General features: G+C 33.5%; 3 protein-coding genes across 3 annotated transcripts; 1 reads left to right on the top strand and 2 right to left on the bottom strand.

Annotated features, from left to right (window-relative positions):
* Positions 1–2,705: 2,705 nt before the first annotated feature.
* On the bottom strand, positions 2,706–3,780 carry LOC129900485 (uncharacterized). Its single transcript, XM_055975471.1, has 2 exons — positions 3,549–3,780; positions 2,706–2,971 (listed from the first exon to the last, which is right to left on the bottom strand). The coding sequence occupies exons 1-2, from the start codon at positions 3,647–3,649 to the stop codon at positions 2,758–2,760; spliced, it is 315 nt and encodes a 104-aa protein (XP_055831446.1). The 5' UTR covers positions 3,650–3,780; the 3' UTR covers positions 2,706–2,757.
* Positions 3,781–7,905: 4,125 nt separating this feature from the next.
* LOC129900323 (uncharacterized) lies at positions 7,906–12,895 on the bottom strand. Its single transcript, XM_055975275.1, has 8 exons — positions 12,146–12,895; positions 11,337–11,549; positions 11,008–11,208; positions 10,323–10,430; positions 10,089–10,226; positions 9,745–9,996; positions 9,120–9,440; positions 7,906–8,355 (listed from the first exon to the last, which is right to left on the bottom strand). The coding sequence occupies exons 1-8, from the start codon at positions 12,707–12,709 to the stop codon at positions 8,188–8,190; spliced, it is 1,965 nt and encodes a 654-aa protein (XP_055831250.1). The 5' UTR covers positions 12,710–12,895; the 3' UTR covers positions 7,906–8,187.
* Positions 12,896–13,753: 858 nt separating this feature from the next.
* Positions 13,754–14,370, top strand: LOC129899463 (mitochondrial import receptor subunit TOM9-2). The gene has a single exon (XM_055974441.1). It carries the CDS (start codon positions 13,877–13,879, stop codon positions 14,186–14,188), a length of 312 nt encoding a protein of 103 aa, XP_055830416.1. The 5' UTR covers positions 13,754–13,876; the 3' UTR covers positions 14,189–14,370.
* Positions 14,371–24,135: the final 9,765 nt, after the last annotated feature.

The following is a 24,135-nucleotide window of genomic DNA, read 5'->3' as shown; positions in this document are numbered from 1 at the left end:
AAAATAGAAATAATTGATAAATTAATTTAATTTTAATTTTAATCAATAATTCACCCGCAAATACTTAACAAATAAGTAGGATATGTATCGATCGGTTCGATTCGACTTTTATGTATTATCGATTTAGTTTATCGATTTTCAATTCTAACTATACTAAACTAATAATCAAATCAATAAGATATTTTTATCGATTTTCAGTTTATCGATTATTGGTTCTTAACGTTCACTTTTCGCTTTAACTAATAAAAAAATATTCACAAAATAAATATATGACTTCTCCAACAATTAGGCGTGGTAGGAAAATAATGTAACTTTACATAATGCTCATAAAATAGAAACAGTAATAACTAACATAAAAAGAACTATACAAGTGCAACGCAATAAAAGAATTAGGACAATAATGTGAATGAAGGTTAAAGGACAAATGTAGTAATCAATAAGATACTGATATTAATATTTATGTAGGGGTAAAGTAATAAATTATTACTGTCTTAATGAATTATCGATTTACCCAATAACTTAGTATTAAAAAAACAAAACCCAAATCAATAACTTAATAATATTTTTTTTATAAAATTATTAAAAAATTGTTAACCCAATAAAAATAAATCAGTAACATTTTTTTCAGTCTGATTTATTGATCGATTCAGTTTTTGCACACCCTTAAGTTAGGGGTGGGGGAGAGTGGTTTGGTAGGGGTTGGGGGCCGGATTAGGGGTGGGGGCTCTAAAAAAAAATTAATCTTCTTAAAAACAGTTTTTTTTTTGGTGGAGATGGAGGTAAAAGATTCTACTTTTGATGCTTTTAATACGATTTCTATTATAATATGAAATTCGGAGCCAAAAGGGCAATATTTTTTTGCAAAAATCCTAAAAGGGCAAAGAAATTGTGGATAAAATAAAAAGAGCAAAAACGCAGGATCCCTTGTGCCTTGTCCTTTGTCCCTTAACAACTCTTAGGGTAGCGTTAAGGTTAAGGCACACGGTTCTACAAGTCGCAGGGACCCTTGCGACTTACATAGAGTTGTGGGCCCTCCTTTAAATTATTTTTTTCAAAAAAAAAAGTTAATAAAATAAATACAAATTACAATAATTAACAATTTAAAATATAATAACACATATTTTAATTATAACAAGGAAATAAAGATATAATTTTTGTATACTATAAAAAATTTAATGATAATTTTAATTAGTATAAAAATAATAATTTTATTAAAATAATTTAAATTATTAGTAAAATGTGGAAAATAAGACAAAAGGTCTTTAAAGAAAAAAGGAAATACAATTATAATTTATGTAACTTAAATCTATTCTTTCAACATTAACATGATTAATTCAACCGAAAAAATAAAAAATGTAAACTAAAACTAAAACTAAATAAAAGTAAAAATATATTAATATCAAATATAAAAGGGTTGGGGTCGGCTGAGGGTGGGTATTGGGGTCGGCGGGGGTGGGAAGAATGAAAAAAGAGGGCCCACAACTCTATGTAAATCGCAAGGGTATTTGTGACTTGTAAGTTGTAAGGGGTCATGTGCCTTATGCTTAACATTAAGGAATTCTGCGTTTTTGCCTTTTTGATTTTATCGAATTTTTTTTTGCTTTTTTGAAAGTTTTACAAAAAAAATGTTTGTCTTTTTGACTCCGAACTCCTATAATATAAATATTCATATTTGCCTATATTATTCATTGAATAACTCATTTTTATTTGTTTAAAATATAAATGGAATCGACTATCTTATTTAACTTAATTTCGATTGACTCATCTTCAAATCGACTCACTCATTTGCCACTCCTACCCCTAACCATAAGTAAGAAACAATAAACATTCCACATGAGGAATTTATTAAGCTCACAAATAAAATAATTTCCACTTCCTAGTAGTTGGTTTCAACCACAACATTTATGAATGTGTACAGAAAATTCATCATTGCTGACTCAAAAGTTTTCATGATTAAAATATGATGGGTTGACCAGTCAAAGGGGCATTTATATCTTGTTAATAAATAAAAGAAGATATTATTATACTAAATGTAGTTGAGTTTGAATGTGACATCCATTTGACTAATTGCTACTTTTTGACTATAACCTTTTGAAATATATTTTCGTTTTATTTTATTTGATTCATATTAACTAAAAGAGAGGATAAGAAATAAGTTTTATTTTATTTGATTCATATTAATTAAATAAGATAAAAAGAAATAAGTACTAAATTTTAAGTTAATAATTTTAAAAATTACAACAGGTTTATTACTAAAAATCTTAAAAGACTAAACTAATTGATCTTTCAAATTTAAATGTCGAATTCACCTGATCTATTAATCAACACTTCATAGAAAAAGAATTACTAACATATCATATTATAGATACATCATGTTTAATACTAAAAATTTTAAAGACTGAATTAATTAATCTTTCAAATTTAAATGTCGAATCCGCTTGATCTACTAATCAACACTTCATAAAAAAAGAACTACTAACACATCATATTAGAGATACAACACGTTCGATACTAAAAATCTTAAAAATACTGAATTATCAAGTTTAAATACTGAATCAACCTAGCTATGCTAATCACCACTTGATGAAGAAAGAATTATACTAACATATGAAGGATACATATATATATATACATATACATCAAGAAAATTGATAACAATCATGAGATCATGTTTAACATAAACTGAATTTTGACAAAGTAAAACAAGAAAAAATAATTAATGATATAGTAATTAACTAAATTTTAATTAGAAATTAATTAAGATGAATCAAACTTATAGTGTTTATCAACAGCAATTGAAACATCCCAAGTGCAACTTAATCCTTTTGGAATAATGACAAGATCTCCAGCTCCAAATTCAACTATTTCATCATTTGAATTCTTTGTTGAAACTTTCACTTTACCTCTCAATAAATAACATGTCTCTTGTGCATCAAATTTTAATTGGTATTTTCCTGGAGAACAACCCCATCTGAAAAAAAAAATTACATAAAAAAGAATAATAACACACACATATATATAGAATCATACAACAATATATTATATGTTGTTATAGATTAATTTCTCATAAATTGATTAATTTTACGCTGATTATCAGTCTATTACTTTAGTCTCAAAATCTGAATAATATTCAATCCATAATTTGAACAAGCTTACACAATCAAAAAAAATAATCTAGGCATTAATAACACATATATATAGTTTAACAACATATATTAGGTATAGTGAAGATTCATCCTAAATTAACAATCTTTATGCTTATTACAACCTTTCAAGATTGAATATTTTTTTTAATAAAAGTAATAAGAGTATTTATATTATATACATAATATAATTTTTTTTCAACACTATAGTTTGAGCAAAGCTCACACAAACAGAGAACATATATACATGAAAAAAAAAGAAGAAATAATTCAGTACACAAAGTATTTTGCGTTAATATAATTTGGAAAAGACCCGCATCCCAAGGGATGTGATGTAGAAGACAGATACATGATAATTAAGAAAAAAATTAACAAGAAATGAAAATCATATGATTGAGTACTTACTTAGGCCAAGATTTGATGCCCAATTCATTGAGTTGAGATTCTGAAGGATTTTTTTGAACAACTATCCTTAGATTTGATGATGATGAAGAAGAAGAAGCCATGAAAGAAAGAAAAAGAGATATATATTATTTATATATATGCACTCAACTTTACCCTGTGTTTTTTCTTGATATTTACGCTTTGATAATAATTGGAAGCTTTTTATATGCTGTAAGGTTATTTATTAGGGGGACATAAGAATCTTTTTTTTTTTAACTAAAGAAAAAAGAAGGAAAAAAAAAAGCATATGATATATATATATCCTTATTGAGACAAATGGATTTGTATACTTTGACCTAGCACATCTAAATCATGTCATGTTCATAAAATAATTGGACTTATTTTTTTATTATTGCTTGATATTATTATTATTATACAATAATAATATATTCAGTATAATCTTATAAATGAAATTTGAGAACATATATGTGTACATAGATCTTATTCCTACGTTGTAAAGATAAATAATCTCTTTTCGAAAGACTATCGTCAAGTAAAGTATATGAGAACTTCATTATTATTATTATTATTATTATTATTATTATTATTATTATTATTATTATTATTGTTGTTGTAGTGCAACTTGTAGGAGTTGTTTAAAGATTATTAATTCAATCACGTTTTTTTTAATTTGTATTGTTTCCAAACTAGCATACTCAAATTATGATTTTGATTCTATTGTAGTAATGACTTTTATCACATTTTATTATGTGGTTAGAGTCCAATAATTATCATAATCTACCTAGTTTGAATTAGTTAGGAGAATAAGCTTCATTTCACGAGTTATTTAATGTTCGGAAAAAAAATAATCCTTTTCAATGTGTATAATAATGATTTTATCCGCTTTCAATAAATATTAAAAAATAATATATTATTTACACAATCAACATATATTGATTAAATTTATTAAAATATTATGACCTTACCCTTATGTTACTCAAGATTGCAATATTTCAAGGATGATGTATTTTTGCAGATCATAAATATAAAAAAGGATTAATAAAAAAAATTAAATAATTAATAAAATTTTGGATAGGAATCTCCAGTCAAAGTGTTGACCAAAAATTAATCTTTGACCGACAGGGAAAAGTGGGGAACTGTTTGACCAAAGAATTGCTTTCTTTATACAGTATGCTTTTTTTTTCTTTCTATTTTTGTTCTCTTTCAATTAATATTAATATTAATATTAATGTTGCTATGGATATTTATTTTCTCATATATATAGGGCAGCTCGGTGCACTAAAGTTCTCGCTATGCGCAGAGTTCGGGAAAGGGCTCGACCACAAGGGTTTATTGTACGCAGTCTTACCTTGCATTTCTGCCAGACGCTGTTTTCAAGACTTGAACCCGTGATCTTCTGGTCACATGACTATATATATATAATATTTTTTTACGGTGCATAATCTTATTATTAAAGTTAATGGTCAAAAACATAATTTCATATTCAAATATATATTGTTTGTTTTACATATCAAAGTTATGATTATTAATATAATAAAACACACTTATTTGATTAGCTAATAACGTGTTATGTATACATGCTTTATTTTGTTTTAAAATGGTGCTAAATGGCACTCTACGTGAATAACTACACTCGAATAAGTTAATACACATCTAAAATATTATTTTTTTTGAGTTTCATATTTTAATTTACGAATGTATCAATTATATATATAATATACGAAATTAAATAAATTACTCTTAAATTATGTGAAATTGAACAAATTTTCCTTAAACTATGCGAAATTGAACAAATAGCCCTTAAACTATGCAAAATAAAACAAAATTCTCTTAATTAATAGTTTGGTGCAAAAATATATCTACCACTAAAAAGTTGATTAAAAAATACTCATATTATTACTTAATAGGTCAAAAAGTCCTTTTTCTTAATAATTATATATATTATTATTTTATTTCTAATAAAAATATTACTTTTTTTAAAAAAAATCAATTTAACTATTTATAAATAAGTGACGTCGTGTGAACCCATTTTTGTTGAGTATTAGTTACTAAAGATGCCAGGTGGACCCATTCGGTTGGATTGTTTGGCTAACTTAGCAACGAGACGTGTTTTAATATATCAACGTCTCCAATGAAGACGAGAATCAAAATTGAACAAGATTCAATTAATCAAAGATAATTCAATTCGATCTCAATCAATCTAAGTAGTTGATTTTTGAACTTTTAATATGTATAGGGGTGTAATAGATCATCGAATTAGTTTGAGTGAGTCGACTTTTCACAACAAATTAAGGGTGTATTTGATGTCTTTTTTCTTTCAATAACAACACTAATAATATGATGGTAAGATGGTTGAAATCAATCTATATTTGATTAAGGATTTTAATTTTAATTTAAAAATAATCTCTTTCATTTTGATTATTTAGTGAAATTCTAATTAGTCACACTGAAAAATATCGAGTACCAGATGATTTTAATTGAAAAAATATCTGGTCTTAGTAGATAAGGAAAGAAAAAGATATCACGTGCAAATAAATGTGCAAACTATTTCTTTCTTTGCATGAATGTGGTGGTTGGAAGAGGTCCACCTCAATATTGATTCCTTTGTCATATTTCATTTTTAGAAAGTTAAATTATGTAATTTTTTATTGACATTTTAAAATACATATTTCTGTCAAATTTAAATGATAAAATTAAAAACTTATAGTACTTTTCGTATATTGTTTGAATATCTAATTTAAGTGTAAAATACTGAGTTAATTTAATCCAATTTTATTTCAAAAATTTATCTAATTGACTTTCAAAGAGTAAAACATGAAAATTAATATGAGATGATAAAAAATAAGTGTATGCATACCTACCATAAGAAGTTGAGTTCTTGGCTCATGGTAAAATCTCCTAAGCATGCTTAAGAGGTACTAATTATTATAATTTTTGAGAAATGTGTTGGGAGTTGATTAACAATTTTACACTTTTTGACTGGCCACATGACTTTCTCAAGAAAGTGTCCTTCCCATACCTTCTGCATGTTTCATATATGTGGAACTTGATCTTTTTCGATTTTAGCCTCTCCCTTGAATGAATACATAAGATAGATAAGTGTCACGGACTTAAACTTCACACTAAGATTTTTGTGCGGCACTTGACAACTTACTCACGAATCTTTCACGATCTTGCAAGCTCAAGTAAGTTTTTAAGACTAGATCGTTAAAGGAACGCTAGATTGTAAGAAGACAAGAGAGCTTTTATGAAGAGGATTTTTGTATTACTTTGGAAGAATGTTTGATTGCTTGCTTTTCTGGATGATTTACAAATGAATGGCCCCTTCTATTTATACTACTCCTAAGGGGTTTAAGTGTAAATAAAAATTACTACACAAGTCCTTCTATATTTACAAACTAATCCCTTCTCTAGATTTCTCTACACAACTAGAAGATTCTAAGGACTTTCCATTCAAATTCATGAAATTCTAAAGTCTTCCAAGGGAATTCTCCACATGTCTCTAGAACCTTCCACTATGAACTAGCCTTTTTTCCTATGTAAGGCTTCCACAAGGGCAACTTTGTGACATGTGACACTTACATGGCACTTATGTGGCGTGATGATGTGGCGGGTCATCACATAAGGCTAAGTGGAAATTGATTTCCTTCGGGATGGCCTAGTGGTTTGGGCTTGGACTTTCATGTTGGAGGCGAAATCCTTGCCAGCGAAAGCAAGGGATTTACCTTCTGAGTCGAGCTTGTCGCACCGAGTTTTCCTTAACGCGGGTTACCTCTCCTATTTGGTTTGCGAGCTATTGAATAGGAGCGGAGTTTTACCCTGTACCCGTCCAATGGATAGTGACTGCGGGTTTTCCTTGTCATCAAAAAGAAAAGACCAACAATTCCCTTCCTAAATAGATCATTCTACAACTATATATAAACATTGGTACTCTACTAGCTTACTCTTTTATAGATCGTTCTACAACTATATATAAACATCAGTACTCTACTAGCTTACTCTTTTATATATATGAAAACTATAAAACATTGATCAGAGAAGCAAGGTTGTTCCACCGCTTAACTTTCAATTCGCCTCTAACCATCAAATAAAATGTGAATAATCCGTCCTCACTTTGAAAGAAAGGACGCTTCCTATTTTGTCGGTGCTTGAAACAATTCTGTCAAGTTCCAAACAGTCTAGTTGGATTAGATAAATATCAATGGATCCTTATCGGTTACTCATTGAATGAAAAATAACTACAAGTGATGGAGACATCAGATTAAAATAACGGAAAATTCGCGATATTGACTATTGAGTGCAAGCCTGCAAATAGACTATTATGGGTAGTTCAAGTGCGCTTAAAGTCAATTGCAGCTAGAAGGCATCTCAATCTTGAATATTTAATAGAAGAGTTTCTGTCGGTCTGTTAGCAGCTTCATCTGAGCACTGATAATAACAAAGCTACAGCTCACTCTTTGGTTTTGATATCTCGAAATCTAATATTGTTTTGAAGAAAGTAATACAGTTTCTAGTAGTCTGATCTTTTATCATTATATGGAGAGCAGTTACATGACAGATTACAGGAAAAAATAAAAGAAAAATTACTGCTACACAGATTGCAAGAGCAAATCCAGAAAAGTATTTGGAAACATGTAGATTACTTATCTTCTTCTTCGGCATCCGGCTCCGCAAAGAGTGGTTCAGGCTGTGTGTCAGCATATGCTGGAGCAATAAACTTTGGATCTTTTGCAGCTGCATCAGCATGCTTCAAGATTGCTTCTCTGGGATCTTCTTCCATCCAAGTCTCCTTTATCAACCCACCTTGCTGCAAAAACATGCAAAAGTTAATTCATGAATTCAACCAGCATTATATGTCCAAGAAGAGAAGATAAAATGGAGTGAGGAGTAACAACTGAAGTAAAGTAGACTATGCAGTTTTGTTTTATTTCGTAAGAAAGGGGAGAAATACAAAGATCTATTGATTCTACAGCGATATAAAGGAAGGCCCCAAGAGGAAACTTTCCATCTCAATGTGGGACTACACTGGGTGTGTTGTTGTTGTCACCAGGTGCTGTTGCCTCTTATTTCCTTGATACAGCAGTTGCATTTTTCAACATCACGGGCCTTCTCTCTCTCTCTCTTTTTTCTTTTTTAGGTGGATAAAGTTCATGGGGTTCTTAGGGTTTAAGGGAAGAGAATGGTAGATGAATTGTCGCAAAATACGCTGGTAAATGAGGCTAAAGTGAACTGCTAATGTGATCGCACCAAAAACCCAAATAAGAAGCACTACAAATTAAAGGGAACACTCTGATAATAGTGAGTTGGAGGGATAACTTAGGTTTCAAAACACAAGAGGTAGCTTTGACTGTCAACAGTCATGGAGGCATGCTATGAAGTAATAAAAACAATCAGCTCTGTGTTACTCCACCATTTCTCTTCCAGAAACTAAAGATCTAGAGTAGATAAAAAGGAAAATAAAACAAAGAACAAACAAAAGACAAGATTTTCCGCAACCACAGATGCTGGTTCTTTTTGCTTCATTTCAAACATATTATAAATGATATAAGACATTGCTAATAAGGATATTACCTTAAGAAGGTATTGCGTCAACAAGCTTCCCTTGGTTGAACCAACTCTACCACCAAAACCTGGCCCTGTTATTGGCAGCTCAGGTTTATGAGACTTCAGTGGATCCTTCAATACTTTCTCTCGCTGCCTCTTGCGACTAGGTTGATCTCTAAATAAGGGTAATGCATGTGGATTATGAATAACTGGTTCTGCCTGGAAATCATCCACAGACTTTTTCCTAGGTGCACGAGCAACGCAAACTAGTGCTCCTCTTTCACTCAGTGTTGGATCATATAAAATGTGTGTTCCACCTTCATGTTTATCCCCAACTGTTGCAAAGATCTTGAGATAAAAGGGAAAACTTTTAGACCAAAATCTCAACCTTTTATGCATGCTAAGGTAGGAAATAAAAAACAGAGAGTAGGGGAAATTGGTGCACAGGAAAACGAGCTTCTAAAACTACATATACCTTTTCTTTCATTCCCAGGATGAAGATTTTTGCGGGAAGCAGGTTTAAGAGAACACATTACAGCATGGTTATAAAAAAAATGTATTTCCCACTTCATGATATGCAAAGCGGTCACCACAATATGTGTAGTAATCAGGTGACATGACGGAATATTTACTAGATTGGAGTAATCACTACCTGATTCAGCCGAGGGTGCCAGGCACACTGCACAACACTGTAAGCAGGAGATATTCCAACTCTTGACACTAGCTCTAGCTTTCCTCGATCAAAGAAGCATAGCATTCCTCCAGTAGTACCATCTTTCTCAACAGACGTCCCAGTTATGAACAATTGTTCATCAGGACTAAATGCAATGTTTGTTTGAGCATAATTATTTGGGAGATCATCGAACACTCGCAAGGGTTCTTTCATCTGGCGCAAATCCCAAACCTATGAAACCAAGTCAAGATTATTATGCATCAGAGAAGATGAATGCAGGTGTACAAACCAAATATCAGTCTTACTTTAGATTTTACTAATACCTTTAAGGAACCATCAAAACTTCTTGACAATAGTATCCGCCCATCACTTGAAAATTTGACTCCTGTAATATCATCTGAGTGGGCATTTGCTACATATATATCTGGCCTGCTCCCCCATCCAGGCTTAAGATTCCATATCTTTAAGAAAGAAGTTCATATGAGCAAGGATGAGCTGGGACAAACACAGAAAATTGAAATATAATCTTTCTTACACTCAGTATGTAGGAGAAATACCTGTATAGAACCATCTCCTACACCACCTGCAATGCTTTTTCCTTCCCGATCCCAAGCACATGTCGTTACAGGAACTCTCCCAGGCCGAGCAAGTTTTGGTTTAATAACCTACACAGTGAAGCTAGTCACAATCAGGCTTAGGATCAGGCCGGGAACTGTTAACGTCAAGAAAAAAAAAATACAATAACAGCAACAAGGACATTAATGTTGTTTTGGTCAATGAAGTGCAAGAAAGATCCCCTGATCCAGGTCCAAAAGGGGAAAATGGAGTCAGGAGGCAAAATGACCCCAGAAGAGGTTAAAACGAAAGGTAAAATGGGGTGTCACATTCTAAAGTCAGTAAGGTATTGCCCTAGTGTTTGATTTGATGATAGTCCATATTGAGCAACTTTATTAAGAGATTAACATATGGTGTATTTTGTATCATCCTGCTAGAAAAACTAAATATAAGAATATTTCAATTACCCCAGATAAAAAGAAACAACCGAATGACTCCAATCTGAATATGTTGCTTTTATTCTTTAACTCAGAATTAAATTCACAGTAGAGATAGGTCATATTATCTGAAAAATGCAAAAAAAAAGGTCCTTCCTCCAGTCACTCAATAATGCATGTTGTAGCAGTCAAAGACATCCAGTTGTTCATCATACTATGTAATACTGTCTATTTACTGAGGAACACAAACCTGCTTTTGACTCTTAAAGTCATTGACATCCCACAGGCGCAACGAACCATCCTCTGATGATGTTAAAATTGTCTCCTTTGTTTTAGGGTGCCATTCTCCACATGTCAATCCAGATATATGACCTTTCGTATTCTTAAGATCACGTATATACATGTCTCCTCTAACAAATTCCCCAAGTGTAAGTCCATCGCGATCATAGATCTGAAGTAAAAAAAGAGATAAATCAAGTTAAACCACACACATGCATAGGCTCTATTGATGAGAATACAGAACCATGCTTTTTTTTTTGGAGACAGTAACAAAGTACAGAACCATGTATAGACTAGAACCTTCGCTTGGGCTGACCCAGTAACACATAAAAATCGGTCTGCTGTCGGACTCCAGCTCAAACTACGAACTTGATGCCCTTCAGATGGTTCCAACTGTCTAAACGACTGTAACCGAGCATTCATTCCTTGAAAGTCATACATCCGAACAGTATAGTCATAGCTACCAGAAAGAACCCTTGATCCTGAATGATCCACAGTAAGAGAAGAAACAACCTGCCAAAACTCAAAAGCATCAGAAAACATCTGTTTAGAAAATCTTCTAGGAAGAAAAAGAAAGGAAGATTTAGGATGACGACAGGACATCCCCTCTTAATTTCTATACTGCATGCAGTCACAACTCACTTGATCAAGCACAACAATTCAAACCGCATTAACAATTAGCACAATAACACATTGATTAGATAACCAAATTCAAACTGGATCCACTTTGCAAGTTTAAACTCCCTTTAAGATGCATGTGCACATAACATATGCATTCAAGTAAGTATATGTGGAACACTAAATTCAATCTAGAAGATGGCTGAACTTCAATCTTTTAGGAAGACATCAAGAGTCCAAAACAACAATTACCAACCAATCAACTTTTTTTTCCAAAAAAAGGAACAACCAATCAACTATATCTCGACCCCAAACAAGTTGAACTCAAGTACTGAATTTAATGTATAAACTGTGCATAAATTATCCAGTACTCAGGAGTTAGGACCAACTCTGCTAAGCTCACACAGGAGAAGTTGAAAGAACTGAGAATTTAATAATAGTTGAAGGAAACCATACATGTACATTAAGGAAGGAACAAAAAGAAATGGCACCTTTGTATGTCCTTTCAGTACTATTTCATTACTCAAAGGTATCCTATACTGATTTTGTTCTTCTTCTTCTTCCATATCGTCCTCCGAATCTGATCCCACTGAACCCGATGGAGGAGGAGGTGGCCCGATCATCAGCCCATCCTCCTCTTCTAACGGCGGTCGTGGTGGCCCAATCATTTCGCCCTCTTCATCCTCCTCCGTCTTTGCATCAACAGCAGGTCGAGGTGGCCCAATTATAGCACCATCCTCGTCCTCCTCTTCCTCTTCCTTGTCATAGCTCGAGCTCAAGCCAGTAGGAGGACGACTCGGTCCAATAATCTTCGATTTAGGGTTTTTGAGGGAATTAAGCCAGGATTTGGAGGAGGAAGACAGAGAAGGGAAAGGTGATGGCTCGAGTTTACCGTCGGTAGGTTGAGTGACGGCGGCGGCGGCGGCGGAGGTGTTGTTCCGGCGAGTGGCGTTGTGAACGAGTTCGAGAGATGTTTGAGATTTAGCTTGCTTACCGAATGACAACGGGAACTGTGCCCTAGCTCCGTCGTATATCTCTGCTTCATCGTCGGCCATGTTAATATTCGCAATACTGACTGTGGATTTCTGCAACTTTTTTTGATTTGCAGTAAATTTAAAGATTTGGGGAATTTGTCTGCCGCCATTAGAGAGTGTTGCCGGAGGGAGATTTCGGAGCAGCGGGAAATGGATCCAATCCGGTTTCTTCCGGGATCCGACCCGAATAGGAATTGTTTGATTTTATTTTGCATTTGAAATTGAATCATACCATTAGGATAGTTAAGATATAGGGTCACGAACGACGATTTTTTTTTTATAATAAATAGATTCATTTTGTAAATTCGTTATTAGGGTATTAGGGTAGTTCCTATAGAGAATTAAACTTACGATGCATATAATATTTAAATTTTTGATGTAGATGGTACATAATTGATTCTCATCCTTTAAATACTGCGAGTGTAATAAGAGCATTCATGGATAAAAGGATTATCCTAAGATATCATTTTGTGGCTATTGAGAATGAATAAAATCAGATAATTAGATCAAATATAATTAAAGTATATATTATATATACACTTCATTCTTTTTTATCTAAAGTCATGTCATCTAGTAATATGAAGTTGCACCATGTTCTATTTAATCACCTCTTACAAATACTATTTTAGCCTACTTCTACCCCTCCGCATATCCCTTATAAAAAACATCTCGCCCCTCCTCACCGGGGCATTGACACACCTCCTCTGCACATGTCCAAATCATCTCAATCTCGCTTTTCTCGTTTTGTTTGCCATATAGTTCATTCTCACCTTCTCTCGAATAATATCATTCATAATCTTATCACTTTTAATATGTCCACATATTCATTTCAATACCATTATTTTCGCAACATCGATCTTCTGAACACGAAATTTCTTGATTGGTCAATATTCTGTCTCAAGCAATCGAATTGTAAAATTTATTTTTAAGTTTAGATTGTACCTTCTTATCTATACGATCTCAATTTGTGAAAATATAGGACGAAAAGAAAAAAAATCCATTAAATATTGCCATGAATAACTATTATATTTAATTAGAGATTTTGAGTAGTAGGTATGCACGAAAAACTAATAAATAAAAAACAATAATAGAACCATCGATAAGACAAAGCAACTCTAGAAAATCTCAATCCGAAGATTCCGAACCCCAAAATCCTCCCTCTCCGTTTTCCTCCTCCTCCTCATACCTATGTCTTCCAAAAAAGGCGGAGTATCGCTACCGGACCGTCCCGGCGCCGGAGATGGTATCCTCTCTAGGTTTTCATCATCCATATCTGAATCACCGATCGTGTACCAAGGTAAGCGAGCCGCTTCCGATGTCGCATTTGTAGCCAAGAAACTTTTCAAGAGCACCGGAAAAGCCGCCTGGATTGCCGGAACTACTTTTCTGATACTCGTCGTTCCACTCATTATTGAGATGGATCGTGATGCGCAGCTTACTGAGCTCGAGATGCAACAAGCTAGCTTGTTGGGAGCACCTCCTCCTGCAGGAGCAAAGTGAGCATTTTGATTTCGTTTTTCTTTTGTCTTTAGGTGAGAGAATTCAGGGATATGGATAGTGTTTTAGGGACCTTGCAATAAGAGTATGCTATGGAATTTTCTAATTTAGGGTTTGGAAACCCAATTCGTTTAATGTGATCTGGATTTAATCTTTTTGGTCTTTATGTTGCAATGGATTCTATATTGGCAATTGCTTTCTCTATTACTATGTTTTCATAAGCAGGAATACCCGAATTTTGCTGCAATCAATTAGTGAGAACTCTCGATTTCAGCTTCTGTAGATGAAAAAAATACTCTTTTGTAGTGTTTTATGGACTCTGCCATTATACGATGCTACGGGATGTGTGAATTTAGGGTTTTGCACACAACTTGTTTTGTGAGAATTTACGATTTCTGCTTCTGTAGATGAAAAAAGTACTCTTTTTAGCATTTGAGGGACTTTGCAATTATATGATGCTATGGGATGCTCGAATTTAGGGTTTTGCACACAACTTGTTTAGTTAGAATTTCCGATTTCAGCTTCTGTAGATGGTAAAAGTACTCCTTTTTAGCGATTGAGGGACTTAGCAATTATACGATGATATGGGATGTTCAAATTTAGGTTTTTGCACACAACCTGTTTAATGTGCTGGACCAATTGAATGTTTCATGTAGCAGATCTTATATTGGCAATTGCCTTTTCTGTCATTATGTTCTCATATGCTGGAATGCACAGCTTTTAGAGAAATTTCTATTGGTTTTTAACCAGTTTGGAGTGTCGGGCTTACTTAGTGACTAGGGTTATAGGTTGTTGAGCAGGTGGAGAGTTGCCATGAGTAAGTTTGGGGGATATTGGATTGTGATGTGGTGTTGCTAAATACCTTGAGTTTTCTGGTCACAGTCTGATATGCTAGTTATTGGTGTTAGATGAGGTTAGTTTCACTATCTGGTGGTTAAGAATGGAAAATTTATGAAATACAGCAAATCTAGCTGGAAAACTTCTTCTAAACCTAATTGCAGAATGATGGTAAAGTTTTAGCTTTTTTATTTTTATATTGTGAATAGAGTGGAACGGATAAGAGGATTCATATGGCTGATTCCAACTAGTTTGGGATTGAGATGCAGTTGATTGATTCATTGTATGTGCTTTATTTATTAAAGTAATCCCGATGGTTGAACTTAAGGATGGGCTAGGTATGAATAAATTTAGTCTTGTGTCAAGGGCGAGGAGTGCTCAAGTGATAAGGAGTGGGTCATATCTAGCACACTGACCTTTACTTGTTTGGATGCGGCAATTTGGCTTCACTATTTGTGGATTTCTCAATTGTAAATTATGGCAGTTTTAGTGAGCTCTTCATTACGGGTATGTTTGCCGCCTCAAAATGATGCTTGTAACTTCCCTCAATCCTGTAGAAAGGCTAGTCCCTGATTTTTCTATCTGGAAATAAAGTGTTTCATGCTTCAGTATTGTTTCTTTCTTTTGCAAACCACTTTCTTAAATTTCTCAGATGGAGACTTTGGAGAATTATGCTATTGTAGCTACTGAGAATTGGTTTTTACAAGAGACTGATGTAGACATATTCAATGGATGGGATTTGCTAAGAGAATACTAATATAGGGAGTTGTAGAGGCATCTGCTGATGCTGAACGTGTAATGAAGGCACACAGAGTGAGATTGAGCTGAATCTATAGGTACCCATTAGGGGAGAAATTATTGATAAGTTCCCTAGAAGTTGGTTAGTCAGGTCATCTATCTGGTTGTTTAATTGTTATGAGGTTAATGTGGTACTGACGTATCCCAGCTTTTGTGCATTTACCGAAATATGTGGAGAAAGATGATGAACAAAGAAAACAGCTAGTCGTTGGAAACATTGAGAATAACAGGGCAATAAGTCAGGTCATAAGCATAGCAACTTAGGTGGATGATAAAGAAGGTAGAAGGCTGATGGTTCCAGTTTGGAGACCTTAAAACAAGACATATTTTTAAGGGAGAAAAAAAGGTAGAGCATTAGGAAAACAGTTAGCAGCATAAGTTAACCTGATTTAATTTTACTGTTCTCCCCAAACTCCCCTTTCAATATTCACTGTGCATCTTAAAGAACAAGGGTAGTCACAGTTAAAAGGGACATGTGATGGTTTTCTCAGATTTAATGTCATTGGAATGATGCACTTTTCAGCATACATTTTCAATAGTTATGATAACCCGAAACCTCGTCAACTTATTTTCTTGCTGTTGTTTTTGTGTGTTACTGCTGCCTCTTTTTCATTGTTCAGGCGATGGTCTATCGAAAACAACTTCTCTACCTTCTCAAGGTAGAGAGTAGGGGTTTGCGTACACTCTACCCTCCTCATACCTCATCTGTAGGATTACACTGAGTTTGTTGTTGTTATGATAACTCGAAAAGAGTCCTAAGTCACAACACTAGGATTATTTGTATATGTCTGTCAAATTTGAGTACTTTGCTAGTAGATGAGTAATTGTTGAGATAAGGTGTTTGGGCGTGTTTAAGATTTACAGAAGGAAGTGTTCCTCTTTTAGGGAAAGTTTTCTTCTTCCTCTTTATAAAGAATTTACCTTTGAATGAGCTTGTAAAGAGCAAGAAAAAGGGATATATTTGATTAAGTCATTCTGAAGGCGAAATATCCTCCTTTTAGTGAGGTGACGATGGTTCTTTGAAAATCCTTCGAACTAATCGAACCAGTTGTTATGATTTATCTTAATAATAAAATTGTCGTTTTGGTATAAATTTAGTCAAATATCTGGCATAATCATAGTTTATTTCTACGTAAAGGATAATCTATGCAATATCAGAAGGTGATCATGGCATTTGGTTCGTAGTTCCTTTATATTTCAATTGGTTGAAAATACACATCTAAATATCTCAACTCGTTTTTTTTGTCTCGTGGACATCTGATATATAAAATTTGAAAGTGTTTATATGATCATTTTGTAAGTTGAAGTATTTAATTTATTCATTGAAGATGGGTTAAAGTATTGCATTTTCTAAGAGTGTTTGGATAGACTTATTTTAAGTAATTTTTAAATTGAAATCTGCTTATAAGTTATAAAAAAAAAAGTAGGTGCAACTCAATTTTTTTTTGATTTATAAGCTGTTTTCAACTTATAAGCTGCTTAAAATAAGTCTATTCAAACAAACTCAATCATTTATTGAGGCTTATTTTAAGCACAAAATGATTTTAAGTTGGCCAGTTAAATACTTAAAAAAGCTGAAAACAGTTTTATAAGTAACTTATAAGTCAATTCAAACGGACTCTAAGTTGGAGTATTTAGTTGTGTGAGACATGGTTGTGTTCATGTTTGATTTGACGGGCTAAAATTTTTAGAAAATACTTTTTTTAATAGAAAACAAGTTGTTTGAAAAGAAAGAAAAATGACTTCTACCATGAATTCTATCATTTAAAATTCATGAATTTTTATAATCTAAAGAAGCTGGAGCAAGATCTAACTGAAAATGACACTAATTGTTAATTGTGTCATAAAGACTTCTATATTTGTTAATTGTGTCATAAAGACTTCTATATTTCCGCCCTAATCGTCCCTCTAGAGTTCTTTCACACTGAATTAATATAGAAATTATAACTGACTATATAATAAAATTTATATAAATATATAATTATTTATATATATAACTATATGTAAACTCATATTTCCGTTGTTTCATATTACTTGATTCCTAACAAAACAAAATTAAAAAACTCAAAAAAAACCTTTTTTATTTATCCATTTTAGCAAGTCAAAACAATTCATTATTTTTTCTTCACATTATCCCTAATAATAAATAATTACATGACGTATAGAAGTAGTCAAATGTATATTTTTAAAATATCATTAATAAAGTTAGGTTAATAAAGATCGAACCATGATAAAAAATATTTAAGAGTTGTGTTAAGTCAATATGAGCTAAATTAAATGAAACAAAAGAAGTAGGTTAAAATGTGAATATGCCGCTGAGAAATTAACAAAAATGGTTCATTCTCTTTGATAGTAACGGCGGACGTGCTCCGACAACCTTGCCCGAGCCTGACCTTCTTTCCGAACTCGTTAACACCGGAACTGTCACGACCCAAAAATTGAGGTCATGATGGCACACATCTCAAAACCCAATCTAATGTGTAACTCTAAAAATAAAACTCATACAAGACTCTCAAAGGAGAAAGTGATGCCACAATTTAAATAAAAAGAAAAATAATAATAAAAAATTATCCCAAAACCTAGTGTCATAAGTATAAAGAACATCTAATACAAGGTTCGAATCTGAAGATACAACATAAGTCTCTGAATGATACAAAAGACTGAAAAATAAAGATAGACTAGTGACGATCCAAATTCTGGGACCTCACCACTAATCTGAGAATACACAATCCATTAGAATATTAACTGCCATGGGAGGTACCCCGATTAGTAGCTGCATCAAAAAGGGATACAGAAGTAGGGGTAAGTACAATTCACATGTACTCAGTAGGTTTTAGCTGACTGGGTATAAGAAATTAATCAAACCTATGAAATAAACTAAGAAACTCTTCCACCTGCATACAGAAAAGTCCCACTTCGGCATCGGTGTCGCCAGTTTATATATATATAGTGGCGCGAGTAAAGTAAACCCGTAATAACAGCTCATAATCACAATTAATCAGATAATTCAAGCAGCACAAATATCAATGCAATGCAATGCAATATGATGATGCAATGATGTGGTGGTACAGTGGAATCAAGACTATCGCACAGCCTGTCGTATACACCTGCCGAGATGTGCTATCAAGCAGGACTCATGGGGGTCTCACAGACCATATACCTCAATCACAATATCTCATTATCCTTGCCACCTCCTCGTGGTCAAGGGATCACAATGCATCCACTACCCTGCCGTAATACTGCCTCGGACAGGGACTCAAGATACAAAGGTTTAAAGGTGTTTCATTTTCTTTCTCAAAAAGAATTTCCGTATTTCTTAACTTCTATGATGAATGAGGATGAATGCATCAAAACACATATGACATGGAAGTAATATTCAACTCACATGTGATAGAAGGTTCAAAGTTCTCAAAACTTAACCTACACATGATATTCACCCTCAATAAATAATAATAGGAATATTCATCCCTTTCTCAACAATATTTCAATACTCAAGCATTCTCAAAACCCCCAACTCAACCTCTCAGGCGAGCATCACAAGTCAAATAATATACTCAAGCCTCTCTCTTAGGCAAATCACGAATCACATGCTCTCAAAGCAAATAAGATAACAAATAAGGCCTCCACACGGGCTATGTAATACAAATAAACCCCCATATGGCAATACATTAATAAATAAGCCCCCACACGAGCATCACAATATATATAACATTCTCAACTCATACTACGACCTCATCCCAAAGTCTATAACATATGAATGACTAATTACCCTATCTCAATCTCAAAGAATGATAGTCAAACCTACCTCAATTGTCGAAACCGCACTCGAACACCTCTACCGAACAAGCAACTCTCAAATTCAATGCCCGGAATGACAACCCACTATCAACAATAAAATATAGACATCACAAGGAGCCCAATGACACCCATATTGATAGATTTCTGAATTGGGGGTAAAATGGTCCAAAAATTAATTATTTTTGAAAAAGGTCAAATCTGGATTTTTATTGGACAATCACATTCTACTTGTAATAAGGAACTCATGGTTGAAAACTCCATAAAATAGAGCTCAAAACGATTTAGAAATCACCATTTTCCTTAAATTCGAAATAGGGAAGAAACAAAGATTTTTGGGGTTTGAAACTAAAATTTAAGAGTTAAAATCATCAAATACTTAATGAAAAGGGAAGTTTTTAGGTCAAAAATCACTTACCCAACACTTTGCCTCAAAAATCTCTTCTCAAATCGCCTCAAAGAGTTCAAGAACTCAAACAAATAGTGAACAAACTATTGAAATGGGAAGAAAGGGGCATTTTCTGCCCAAAAAGTTACTATTCACGCGTGTTACTATTCACGCGTGTTACTGTTCACGCATGTTACTGTTCACGCGTGTTACTGTTCACGCGTGTTGACCACGATCAACTTACACCACCACCCTTCAAAACATATTTTTGACCCTCAAAACTCATTCGGAACTGTATAAGTATGAACCGATAGTGCAAATTGATCAAATAACACTCGGGGGCACTAAACAAATAGGGGTAAAATGATAATTTCACATAAATTTTTAAAAATGACCCTCAAGGTCATTACAGGAACACCCGCCATAAAGGTCACTCAAAGTAACCTACTCGAGCTTCGCCCTTTGTATTGTACCGCCTGGAAAGAGGCTCGCTAGCCTTTTTCTTTCCCTGCACCTAAAAGTTGCCTTAGTTCCCTTTTCAAAAAAAAAGAAGACCTAAGCTGCCTTTTAAAAAGATTTTTTCCCGCATCGGAACAAAACCCATTATACTAGATTTAGCCAATTCGGGTGCGGATGGGGATTCCCTAATAGATTCTACAGATGCGGATCAGCATGCCGCGATGAATATGTACCCGAGCCCTGTACACACCGCCCGTCACACCCTGGAAATTAGTTTTGATCGAAGCATCGGACCAATGATCACCCATGACTTCCGTGGCACACTAGTGCCACAAAGGCCTTTGGAAAAACTGTTGCGCCGCGGGAAATCCTTCTCTATACAAGTTCTCGGACGAGGTTTTTGAATAGAACTTCGATAAGCGAGAGGTGTAAGCACCGCGAGGTGTGAAACGATCTCGTATTAAACGAAATAACTTTCACTTTCCATAACAAAAATGAAAGAAAGTCAGCCTATTCCTGAAATTGGACTTAATGCTTGTACTTGGGTCTTTCTCCCCAGCTTCTTTCTACGATTCTAGTCAAGCCCTGCTAGTATGCCTCTCAATCCTTATCCAATGGGCAAGATGATTGCTTATCTCCGAAAGGAGCTCAAACTGGCTCCGGACGAGTTGCTCTTTGATGGTCAGGTATAATTCAATGAACGCAAGCAAAATCATACGAAAAGACAAAGGGGGATATGAGATAACCATAATGGATGCTTCGGATGGGCGTCAAGTGGTTGATATTATCCCTCCCGGATCAGAACTTCTTATTTCCGAGGGCGAATCTATCAAATTTGATCAACCATTAACGAGTAATCCTAATGTAGGCGGATTTGGTCAAGGAGATGCAGAAATAGTACTTCAAGATCCATTACGTGTCCAAGGACTTTTTCCATTTTATTGAGGCATGATGAGAGAGGCCACTCCATGTCGTTGTTGTTCTGAAGAAAATGGAGGCGGACCGCTTTAGAGATAGGGGTGAGGGCGGCGGGACATAGAATCTAAGTCCTAAATCGTTGTTCCTATTCCCAGTGCGAATGCATTATGCCCGGTTTAATCAGTTACACCAGCTAACATAACAACACTCAACACTTCGAGTGGCATAGGCGCTTTCTATAAAGCATAGTGTCAGTCTCTCTTACTTTATAGGGTAAGAGAATGTATCTCAAATCTTTCCACTAGAGAACCAAATCAGGACTAGGTTAGGGGCCTTGAAAAAGGGAATTACCTCCTATCTTCCCCTTGTTGAAGAAGGGTTGACGGAGAGAATAGTCCACTTTGGTGGAAGGGTAGGCCTGGTTTATTTTACCTGGGCCAAAGACTGTCCCCTCTGCTCTTCCGGGAAAAATTGCCTCCTTTTTTCGGGGACTTTTCCGCAACTCCTTATCACTATTTCGCTTTCTATAAAGCATAGTGTCAGTCTCCCTTACTTTATAGGGTAGGAGAAGGTATCTCAAATCTTTCCACTGGAGAACCAAACCAGGACTAGGTTAGGGGCCTTGAAAAGGGAATTACCTCCTATCTTCCCCTTGTTGAAGAAGGGTTGACGTAATGGATAAGGTTCAGGAGGTTACCGGAGCCGGAGTTCCAATTAGCAATAAGAGAAAAAGAAAAAAAGAAGTGAAATAAGCCTTAAAAGGCCAACCCCCGGGCAGAGTTGGGCCAAGACTAACTGCGAGTTTAAAGTGGTTTACTATGTATATTTCAAGAGAAAGCAGATATAGGCATAAACTTATGGGACTAAGGCGCGCCACCTCAAGCGCTCTTAGCCTTTTGCTTGAGAGTAGGACTTGTGAAGTCAAAGACTTCAACCTGCAGGAGTATGAACCAGAAGAAATTAAAGAAAAGTACCTCATTTCGCCTTACCAACCCCAGGGAAACTCCGAATACAGGCCTAGATCGTTTGTACAGACAAACTTTTTGGGTGCTAAGATCCAAAGTCGAGAGGGCTAAGTTCAAAATAGTCCCTAAAGTAATACCTAAGTAATTTTGATCTTTTAAGTTTGTAAAACACAAACACGCTTGATTTTTGTTAAATATTTATCAAGTTTTGATTGTTAAATTTAATTGAAATTGTGCAAAACAAATATAACAAAATATAGAAACATAATAAGTATTCGTTGAAATTTCGAAAACGACAAAATAAATGTTACACCAAACACAAAAAATAATATAAATTGAATCTCAAAAACTTACACCACAATCTTACAATAGACCCAAAATAACATAATCAATATTGCAAATGTGAATTCCCATTAAATATTTTTTATTTTCACAATTTTCTGTTTAATTTAACAATCAGACTTTGATAAAAATACTTAAAAGAGATAAAATTGGTCAAGTGATACTTAAGAGACAATGTTTGAATCTATTATCAAACATAATACACAATTTTTATCTTTTTGGTACTTTGAATTTGTTCTAATTGAGTTGACGTTGTTTCAAAAACAATTTTTTTATTTCTATAATATAGTTTTTTTTTTCTGTTCCCAATTTATATGATTCACTTTTCTTTTTAGTTAGTTTCTAAAAAAATGACACATTGTATATTTAATAACAATTTAACTTTAAAAGGTCTATTTTATCCTTAATGAAATGATTTATAGTTTCGCACAAACATCTATGACTTATTTTAGACGATAAATTTTGAAATTATTTCTTTATTTCTTAAACTCCGTACCAAGTGAAACTAACATTTTGTTTGGATTTTTGTTACGTATTATTTTATGTGTATTGTATGGTACAATATTGTATTCTATCGTACTATATTGTTTTAATGAATACAATGTTTGGATAGATTGTATTGTGCTTCGTCGTTACATAATATCACACATCCATAATTTGATAATAAACTTACAAGAAAACTAGAGTACGGGGTAGAGCTATTATGAAAAGGTATAATAAGAGATAAAATAAAATTATTAAATAATAAGTAAAAGACAAAAAGAGAAAAAAATATTAAAGGTAACGACGCAATCACACTAAATCAATCGTTACTCAAAATTAATCTTTTCATCATTTATCTAATAATAAATTTAAATGATTTGATACAATACAATTTAAGTAACAATCAAAATAAATATTATATTTAAACTAACAATACAATACAATGAATAACGACCCTCCAAACAAAATATAAATCACATAAATTGAGACCGAAGAAGTAATAAAGTTTGCTTACACTTAGAGATGGACATAAATATCAAAAATCAAAACAATGCACCAAACCGAATTAATTTGGTTCTTCGATTCCATTTTTTTGATTTTTTTGATTCGATGTCGTTTTTTTTAAAGCTTGGTTCTTCGATTTGATGTTCAGTGTAAGGATCTCAAAACTTCGATGCACCAAAAAATCGAATTTGTTTTTTCACACTAAAAAATCATTTTAAAAACACCAAATTAAATCGAACCGAACAGAATTAGTTTGATTCGATATTCGATACATATTTTTTCAAAATCAAATAATCAAACCGAAATTCAATAAAATTAAATCGAAGAATCCAATGTTCACCTTTACTTACACTTTATTCTCTTCAAACACAACTCGTCATACTATTATCATCCAACAAGACGTAAATCACATAAATTGAGACAGAAAAAATAGCAAAGTTTGTATATTTGCTCAACTATCC

This window comes from Solanum dulcamara, chromosome 8, assembly GCF_947179165.1.
Source record: "Solanum dulcamara chromosome 8, daSolDulc1.2, whole genome shotgun sequence".
NCBI classification, from domain to species: domain Eukaryota; kingdom Viridiplantae; phylum Streptophyta; class Magnoliopsida; order Solanales; family Solanaceae; genus Solanum; species Solanum dulcamara.
Note: the sequence above shows the minus strand (reverse complement) of the source record. Positions and strands in the feature narration are given on the sequence as shown.

Coding starts and splice junctions, on each gene's coding strand:
- LOC129900485 (XM_055975471.1), bottom strand. CDS start 3,649: ATGGCTTCTTCTTCTTCATCATCATCAAATCTAAGGATAGTTGTTCAA. Junction 2,972..3,548: donor GGCATCAAATCTTGGCCTAA/GTAAGTACTCAA, acceptor TTTTTTTTTCAG/ATGGGGTTGTTCTCCAGGAA.
- LOC129900323 (XM_055975275.1), bottom strand. CDS start 12,709: ATGGCCGACGATGAAGCAGAGATATACGACGGAGCTAGGGCACAGTTC. Junction 10,431..11,007: donor ACTTTAAGAGTCAAAAGCAG/GTTTGTGTTCCT, acceptor TTCACTGTGTAG/GTTATTAAACCAAAACTTGC. Junction 10,227..10,322: donor TAGGAGATGGTTCTATACAG/GTATTTCTCCTA, acceptor TCTTTCTTAAAG/ATATGGAATCTTAAGCCTGG.
- LOC129899463 (XM_055974441.1), top strand. CDS start 13,877: ATGTCTTCCAAAAAAGGCGGAGTATCGCTACCGGACCGTCCCGGCGCC.